The sequence below is a fragment of the Oratosquilla oratoria genome, chromosome 31, assembly GCF_046742065.1.
Source record: "Oratosquilla oratoria isolate Oo_2021 chromosome 31, ASM4674206v1, whole genome shotgun sequence".
NCBI lineage: Eukaryota > Metazoa > Arthropoda > Malacostraca > Stomatopoda > Squillidae > Oratosquilla > Oratosquilla oratoria.
The window spans coordinates 33982663-33992662 of record NC_134807.1 but is presented as its reverse complement, the minus strand read 5'-3'; the positions used below and the strand labels follow the sequence as shown (position 1 = coordinate 33992662).

Here is a 10000-nt window from a genome sequence, read left to right as displayed (position 1 = left end):
ATTTCATATCCTACAGAATTTTAGTTTTGTTGATAGTCTAGTTGGACGTGAGCAGGAATGATGTGAATTTGTGTATTTCGGTTTTTTCCTTTCTTCAGTGACATAACCTTGAGTGAAATATTTCTAGAACCTATCGCGTGTTCCAAGAATAAACATACCTACTTAAATCCAATTGTTATTTCCGTTTTGTTGTGTCATTTCCTTAGCAAAGTTTAAATCTTGTCAAATTTTGTAATTGTGAAGTCATAATTGTCCTCAAAAGTTCAGAATTGATAGATGTCTTTGAAGAGGTGGTTTGTGATATTTAGTGCATGGCAGTGATATTCACAGTGGGAGCGAGTAAAATGAAAATAAATATTAAAAATTATAATGATATTAATTAAGTGTATATGCAAGACCTAGGATGTAAACAGAACGTCCATCGTTTTCTCCAGAGTGTTATAAAAAGAAAATACATGCGGTATTTTTCTAAAAGTGCATACGTGCGCGATATAGCATTAGAAAATTAAGCTATAATAAATCAACGTAATATGCTTTTCTTGGCGGAAATCAATAACAAAAAACCTTGCTAAAAGCAAATATACTACCGAACGAAGATATGATCATAGCATTGAGACGCCATGTTGTTGTCTGTCCAGTCCTGTCATTGTCAGTTAGACGATGGCTTTTAGAGGGGGTTTACACGGTCTCTTACGGTTCGTCGAACGCGGTTCGACAGACACGTGTTTAAAGTGATGTGTGAACGTGTGAACGGGGTATTTGGTTGTCGAACACGTTGGTTAAACGTGTTCGACAACCAAATACCCCGTTCACACGTTCACACATCACTTTAAACACGTGCACCTGATGTTCTCCAACTCCAAGTGACGTTAATAAGCGTTGTTGCAAAAGCAAAAGGGCTTCCTACAAGCTATGCAACAACTCTATTCACAGCAGTCCGATCGAGTACTTAGTCAGGCTGTCAGCATTCATGACGACGACGACCCGAATGATCTTTAGAATTACAGGTACCGTATTACTAAATACAGCGTAGGTTAGGTTAGGTTAGGTTAGGTTAGGTTAGGTTAGGTTAGGTTAGGTTAGGTTAGGTTAGGTTAGGTTAGGTTAGGTTAGGTTAGGTTAGGTTAGGTTAGGTTAGGTTAGGTTAGGTTAGGTTATAATAGACGAATTTGTCATCCTTTCATTTCTTCGACCTCGGCATCCATCAAAACAAATATGGCGTATCATTCATCCGCCGCGACTTCGTTAGTAAATTGGTTTTAGCATTTTTTTGTTTGTTGTTTATTTCAGCAAAGAAGAACGCATATTAAGTTAATGTATTATAATTTATAAATTTAATTACTTATTTCATATTGCTATATCCCATTGGTGTGCATTTCTAAAAATTTACCATATATTCTTCCAGATATCCATCACCAAAACAGATTACCATCAATTACAAGTAAGTTTATTATCTTGAACATTATACTTCCACCACTTTTCTGTTCCCTTAAGTAACCATAAGTATTGTTGCGTAGGGGATGAACATATTATGTGGATAATTTGTACTAAAAAGAAATGTAATTATTTGAAAGGTCTAGTATCCATGATGCATACGATAGACAAACGAGCCCCGCCTGCATAATGATCAGTCGATAGGTGAGAAACCACTAGTTAGCTCCAACTGTCGACAAAGAGAATTTGACAATGTCGGATCCCAGCTGAATATATATATATTTTTACTAAATATATATATTATTTATCTATATATAAATTTATTCATTTATATTTATTTATATATATATATGTATATACATATATATATATATACATATAAATATATACATATATATATATGCATGCATTATTAAAATCGACATCATTAATGAGGTTGTTGATCTTCTTGTGGATATTCTCCAGTTTTCTAACCAATACTTTGCCATTTGGAGGGTGGGCATAGACCAAGTTGCCAAACTGATTCATTTATTTCAACGTTTCGTCTAACAAAGAGACATCTTCAGGAAATTCTGTAACAGAGATAATATAGACGTACAGAATTTTTTCTTTCTTTCTTTTTTCTGTACATATCTATATACATATATATACATATATATACATATTTATATACATATACATATATATATATGTATACATATATGTATATATATATATATGTATATATATATATATATATATATATATATAAATATATATATATATATATATGTATGTATATATATGTTTGAGGACAGAGAGGAAACGGAAACACGAGATGAGCTTTGAGTTTTATTACCGACGTTTCGACACTAAAGTCTTTTTCAAGGTACTACATCGAAACGTCGGTAATAATGCTCAAAGCTCTTCTCGTGTTTCCGTTCACTCTCTGTCCTCAAATTTGTCACAATTTATAATCATAGGTATATATACATATATATATATATATATATATATATATATATATATATATATATATATATATATATATATATACAGAGAAGGAAATACATATACACACATGTGTATATATATATATATATATATTTATATATATACATATATACGAGTATACATATATATATATATATATATATATATATATATGTGTGTGTGTGTGTGTGTGTGTGTGTGTGTGTGTGTGTGTGTGTGTGTGTGTGTGTGTGTGTGTGTGTGTGTGTGTGTGTGTGTATACAGAGAGAGAAGGAAATACATATACACACATGTATATATATATATATATATATAGAGAGAGAGAGAGAGAGAGAGAGAGAGAGAGAGAGAGAGAGAGAGAGAGAGAGAGAGAGAGAGAGAGAGAGAGAGAAAGGGGGGAGACAGAGACGCAATAGTTTTAATTTGGAAGCGGGTAGATACAACTTCGTCAACTGTGGAATTAATGGATAGAATAAACTTCCTGCAGAGGCAGTGCAATGTAGTTCAGTTCGAAGCTTTAAGATTCGTTTAAACAGACATCTAAGCAAGATGCTGTAATGACTGCCATTTATTTTATAGCATTTGTTTATTTGTTTAATATTTGTCTGTTTATTATTTGCTTGACTTTCATTAATCATTATCTGTCAATTTATTATTATTTACTATTTACCTGTTTGTTTATCATGTATACCTATGCATTTATTCATTTTATCTATTATTATTTATATTATTATTTATTTATTATTGTTATATATTTTTTCGCATCCGACCTAGTTATGGACCAAAAGGTCTCCTTTCGGCATGCTCCGCCTTTGTAATCCTTTGTGTACGCATGTCTTTGTAATTGTGTGTGTCTGTATGTTTGTGCGTGTATAATTAAGTGTGTGTATGTGTGTGTGTGTGTGTGTGTGCGTATGTGTGTATGTGTGTGTGTATGTGTGTGTGTGTGTACGATAGCATGTTTTCCTGTGTATGATTCACCATGGTCTTGGATCATGTGTTGGACTCGTGATCGACAGATATTTCCCTCCCGGAAGAGAGCTGAGTTCATACATGACCGATCTATGGGTAATGCTGTGACCTTATACGCTTTCACACCCCGAACTCCCCGCCCACGAGAGTTGGAGTAACGATTCACAGCGCAGCGATACTGAAATTATTTCAGCCCTGGGCGGGATTCGAACCCGGACCGTCGTAGTGGCGGCCGCGATCGCTACCAGTGCGCCGTGTGCGTATGTCTGTGTAAAGAGAAAGAGCTATATATGCATATACATTACACTAGCAAAATGCTGTTAATCATGAATATGTTTTTGCTCATATACTTTACTAGATTAAATTAAGGGTATATTGTCACTGCCTTTAAACCTACTGTACCAGTACAGCGCTCTGTCATATTCTCGTCTTAGATTTGCGTGTTTGTTTCGCAAATGCAAAACTCAATAACTTATGCAAAACTCCTTTATTTCTTTTTTACAAAGAGGCGTCTGCAAATTACTTCCTTTCGATTTTGCATTGTCATGACCATGAACGATTTCGTGACCATGTGGCCGCCGAAATCACTTCTTGAAGAATTTTTCCACATCCGCCTTTGTGGGTTACGTTGCTTATAAATTGGCATTGTTTACATTTGGGAATGTTGCCACATTTTAGGCCCGTATTAGGCATCACTCATGTGCATCTCCTCAGTTTGCGTAAACGCCCCTCATCTTTGTACTGTGCAAACGTTCTCGACAGCAACAACAAAAATGATCATGAAGAATATGTTATTGATAATTGTTGCCTCATATTTCACTAAATGGAAAACAAGCAGTCTTCTGCGGTTAGCTTGTCACTGAGAATGATATTTTCGTTTGTGCCTGCAGACATTACATTATGCTCGTGTGGACAAGAATTAACAGGACTGGGTCTGATAAGTCTAAGAAACGCCAAGTTCGCTGTATTGTGAATTAATGCAAACAGTGAACAGCATTTACTGGTACTTTTATGTAGGCACTTTGAATCCATAAATACTTAAACTTCCGAGAAAAGTAGGTAAGATTTTAGGAGGGACTGCATACGCTCGTTATTGTTTATCCTGACGACATTTTCAAAGATTCTACGAAGCACCTGTAAATCTCAGCCTATTTAGAAATGTTGAAAGATCAGGAAGAATACAGAACAATATTTGTCCTTTCGATTTTTAATAAAATTTCCTTAAGTAACACTGTAACACTACTTAGCTTGTTTTGTATTTCTTAAAATCTCTTTCAATGTTTTCCCCCTTTTTTTTAATATATATCCTTTGATTCTGTCAGCTCACTTTATGAAGGGTAGACCCTGGTAAGGATTTTTTATAATTGGAAACTAATCTCCACTCAAAAAAGAATACTGAACTCAAATTTCAACAGTCACTACGTTCTTCTTCCTCTTCAATCTCATCATTACCACTTCTCGGACTCCACTTCGGTGAGACATTGGCCATGGGATAGGAGCGTTGTTTATTCCCAACATAATAATGAATATGTCTTGTATGTTTCTTTGTATATATGTGTGTATGTATGTATGTATGTATATATGTATGTATGTATGTATGTATGTATGTATGTATGTATGTATGTATGTATGTATGTATGTATGTATGTATATATGTATGTATGTATGTATCTATGTATGTATGTATGTATGTACGTATGTATGTATGTATGTATGTATGTATGTATATATGTATGTATGTATGTATTTATGTATGTATGTACGTATGTATGTATTTTATTCCGCCTCCCTGATGAGCCGAGATCTCTGATTGGAAAACTTGAGTCTATCAACAAGAAGTTGATTCTAGCCCAAGCTGCGGTCAAATTTATTTCAACATGTATGTATGTATGTATGTATGTATGTATGTATGTATGTATGTATGTATGTATGTATGTATGTATGTATGTATGTATGTATGTATGTACGGTATATATGTATGTATGAATGTATGTATGTATTATGTATATTTTTCTCATGTATTGGGCGAGTCTTTTTTTTAATCTCCACCATGTTGGAGCAAACAGATAATATCTGATAAAAAAAAAATCATCTGTAGAGTGGCAACGGATTCAATTGTATGTCGTTATAGTTTAACCAAATCCTCTTTCAACTAGATATAAGACATACTGTACAATCACATTACCCTCTTAGCCATTGTCGCAAGGGGCTTTGAAAAAGATTCCACTTAACTTAAAAGCATGTTTTGGTAATAAGTTTACAAACACGGACCAAATTGGGAAGGAGAACTACCCTTCCTTCTACCTATACAGTAGCATGTACTGTCATAAGCAAAACTGTGAACCACCCAGAGTTTTTCATGAAACAAAACTCAAATTTTTTGTCTGACAACTTTTTCTATTCAAGGAAAATTGTAAGCTAATTGTAAGCTAAGTACTAAATAGGATACATCACGTACGCGACAAAAAGAAAATCATATTGACGTAAGAACTGTAGTATGAGTCATAGCTTTTGCCCGTGACTGTGTATCCAACCAGGACAGATTGTGGTTCTCACTGACAGAGCCAGCTTACTATAGGAATATAAGAAATTGGTGAAGAGCTCAAGAAAGAGGGTGAGTATCTGCTGCCGAAACAATCACCTTTGCCTTATGCGCTTTAGGGATTGTTGGGGGACAAGTAACTAACAGTCACTGCTGGGAATCAGAGAAAAGTGCGGAAAGCAGACTTATAACTAATCGAATGCGAGACCAGCACGATTCCGATTGCGCCACCGGAGCAAAACAATAAAGAAGACCTTTGAAAATGATAAAGGAGAAATGGGTGAAAAATCATATCGCTTTTCCCATCTGGCATTATGTGAGCCAATTACCTTACCTTACCGTCGTGCCATATCCTCTTGGACTTCAGCAGCCATGGAGCGCCACCGTTCACGGTCCCTAGTTATAGCTTGGGGACGGTAAGAGAAGAATTAGCAGACTCAAACAAGAATGAAGGTGAATTGGCTCAGAAATTTACCTTACGAAGACAGACTTAGCCACCTTAACTTACACTGGAAAGATGCAGAGTGCAGGGTGATCTAATAGAGGTATTCAAATGGGTCAAGGGCTTCAACAAGGGTGATATAGACAAGGTCATCATAATAAGACAGAAGGGCAGGACTCGCAGTAATAGATTTGAATTGGGCAAATAGATATTTAAAAAGAAAATAGAAAAGAACTGGTTTACCAATAGAGTGGTTAGTGAATGGAATAGACATAGTAACCATGTAGTGAGCGCTGAAACTATCGGTTGTTTTAGAGAACGTTAGATAACTTTATAGATAGGGATGATAGGTAGTAATGGACATAGCCAAGTGTAGGCCTTATGGTCTCTTGCAGTCTCCTTCATTCTTATGTTTTTATATGATAAAACCACTAAAGCCCGTGGTTTCTCGCTTAGTGACGAGTTTTGGCATATATCACTCTTCCTGAAGATCACCTCAAGGATAAACATCAATGATCGTGCAAAATCCTCACAGAATTTATTATCCCGAATCATATGATGATTATCACTTCCAAACAATATTTACAATAGAATTCAAATACAAAACAACGATTTTATCCTTACAAACATATTTATTAAAAACATAACATTTACACAATAAATAAGGCCATAAATAAGACCATATGCTACAAAGTTAATTGAATTACCATTATCATTTTATCGGTAGATAACGTCAGAGCCCTGCAATTTTTGTCATAACTTGAAGGCCCTTTTTCTCTACCTCCCATAGCCACCTCCGCCGTATCCTCCTCCTCCTCCTCCATATCTTCCTCCATAGATAGGAGGTCCCACTGGTATAAGTCGAACGTGCGAGCCGCCACCGAAACCGCCAAACTTCTTTTTACCAAACCCGCCGAAACCACCAAAACCGCCAAACTTCTTACCTAGGCCGCCGAACCCACCGAAACCTTTCTTGCCTCCACGTCTTCGTAATACACGTACTACATGGACTCCACCGTAGTGATGTCCGCCACCATAACCTCCCCCAAAATGAGAACCTCCACCGTAGAGCCCTCCTCCTCCACCCAAATGTCCCCCAACATGATGGCCTCCGCCATAGCCTCCTCCTCCTCCTCCTCCTATGTGGTGACCTCCTCCTCCTCCTATGTGGTGACCTCCTCCTCCTCCTCCTATGTGGCCTCCGCCATAGCCTCCTCCTCCTCCTCCTCCTATGTGGTGACCTCCTCCTCCTCCTATGTGGTGACCTCCTCCTCCTCCTCCTATGTGGCCTCCGCCATAGCCTCCTCCTCCTCCTCCTCCTATGTGGTGACCTCCTCCTCCTCCGTGGTGACCTCCCCCACCCACGGTGACCCTGTGTCCCCCGTAATGTCCCCCTACAGTTCTCAGGGAAGAGACTCCATGACCACCGCCGTGACCTCCACCAGATTGATAGGTGCCGCCGTTGGGAACAATGAGGCTTCCTTGGCTGAAATGATCATGACCTCCTCCAACTCCTCCTCCAGCATGGTAGCCTCCTCCTGCGCCTACGCCGTGGCCGACGAGCGCGCTAGTTCCTCCGTCAACAACAGTCACGGATCCTCCGCCGTGAACATGTACTCCACCATGACCGGCGCCTCCTCCTCCTCCTACAGTGGGAACGAAGCCTCCGCCGCCCACAGAGGGTGGGCCGTAGCTGGAGCTGGGTGGTGGAGGTGGTGGGCCGTAGCTGGAACTGGGTGGTGGAGGTGGTGGGCCGTAGCTGGAGCTGGGTGGTGGAGGTGGTGGGCCGTAGCTTGAGCTGGGTGGTGGAGGAGGTGCAGAAGGTGGGCCGTAGCTAGAGCTGGGTGGTGGGCCGTAGTCGGTACTGGGTGGTGGAGGAGGTAGAGATGGTGGGCCGTAACTGGGGCTGGGTGGTGGAGGTGGGCTGTAGCTGCTGCTGAGAGCTCCTCCACCAGCAACAGCTCCCACTCCGATACCAGCACCACCACCGACGGCAGGACCACTGTAACCTGTACTGACAGAGGCAAGACCTCCAATACCACCATGAATGACGGGTCCGCCTCCTCCTACAGCAGGAGCGCTGTAGGAGCTACTCGGCGATGTAATGGGTCTGAAACCTCCACTGATGACAGGTGCTGCTGCAGGAGGACTGTAACCTGTATCCACACTGACAACTGGTCCATGACCACCTCCACCTCCTCCAACTAGAAATCCTCCGCCTCCGCCTCCGCCGCCGCCGTGGCCGTAGCCTCCATCTGCTCGGGCCGCAGCCAGGAGCGTAGCCAGCAATACGAGCCGGCTCTGGAAACAAAACAAGCCAATGAATACAAGGAATAACCACACTGCGTTGCAGCAGCAGAGTGTGAACATGTGAGAGTAAGTGTCCGTGCATATATCACGGCACTTCTTGCATATTTGCGTATAGCAATGAAACGACTGGAAATGCATTTGTACTGTACGCACAGCGTATTAGAACAATATATGTGTATCCATGCCAAGTACTATGACTTATGTGCAGATCCACTTGTATACTTGTATGACTAAACAGAATACACTTCTTTCTTTCATTCTTTCTTTTTTGTTTTTATTTTCGAAAGCATATTAATGTATATAACAGAGTAGGAGAGAATGAAAGGCATAAGTGAGATTGTGTGAGGAATTCAACGCTCCATGCCCAGCTACCTGGCTTGAGTCTTGGGTAGGCAGGCGTGAAGCCTACGCCTCGTACGACCGTCTAATGTGAGTTTGTACGTGTGCGTATCTAGAAAGTGGGACATTGTCTTCAGGGCAATGCAAACGGGTTAAGTGTTTAATTGTCCCAGAGAAAGGCGAAGGTGCGCCAAGACCCGGACCTGAAGGGCGAAGGGTTCGCTTAGGTCTGGATTTGGGGAACGAAGGAGAAATGAAGAAATGAATTTCAAGGACGAAAGGAATTATGATAAATTCATGTGTGTGTTTGCGTGATTGTGCGTCCGTACGCTTGAGTGTGACCCGTACAATCATGCAAGCGAGGGCAGTTAACGTGAGGAATAACAAACGAATCAAGGCTTGGCCAAGGACACGATTTTTCTCTTTTTCTTTCTTTCTTTTTTTTTTCTTTCTTTCTTTTTATTTCTTTTTTTTTTCTATCTTTGGCCCTCTCTATTTTTTATCTCCTTTTTCATTTGTATAAAAGTAGTCACCTGAGATGGTTTTTGTGCACAGGGAGTTTGCTCCTCAGGTCTTCCTTATGCTTGCTGTGCTTCATTGCACAAGTGAGGCCTGCCCCATAACCTTGGCATGCTTGCCCCGACGGCCTGCGCCGCCAATCACCTTCCAGAATCGTTCTTGTCTCTCACGATTGCAACTCATCACAGCATTCGAACCTGTTTTGTCGGCTATCGCTTAATATATAAATGAGCCCTTAAGCTATTTTTCACACACACACACACACACACACACACACACACACACACACACACACACACACACACACACACACACACACACACACACACACACACACACACACACACACACACACACATGCACGCATGCACGCACGCACACACACATACACACACACACACACACACACACACACACACACACACACACACACACACACACACACACACACACACACACACACACACACA

The 10000-nt window shown here is 40.0% G+C and overlaps 1 protein-coding gene across 1 annotated transcript in view; it reads right to left on the bottom strand.

Moving 5' to 3' along the window:
* Positions 1-4271: 4271 nt before the first annotated feature.
* Positions 4272-10000, bottom strand: part of LOC143041582 (uncharacterized) — a 13406-nt gene continuing 7677 nt past the window's right edge. Inside the window, exons 2-3 of the mRNA XM_076213593.1 lie at positions 7728-8663; positions 4272-4340 (exon numbers count right to left, since the gene is read on the bottom strand). Of these exons, the coding sequence (XP_076069708.1) occupies positions 4272-4340; positions 7728-8663 (1005 nt within the window). The remainder of the gene's footprint in view (positions 4341-7727; positions 8664-10000) is intronic.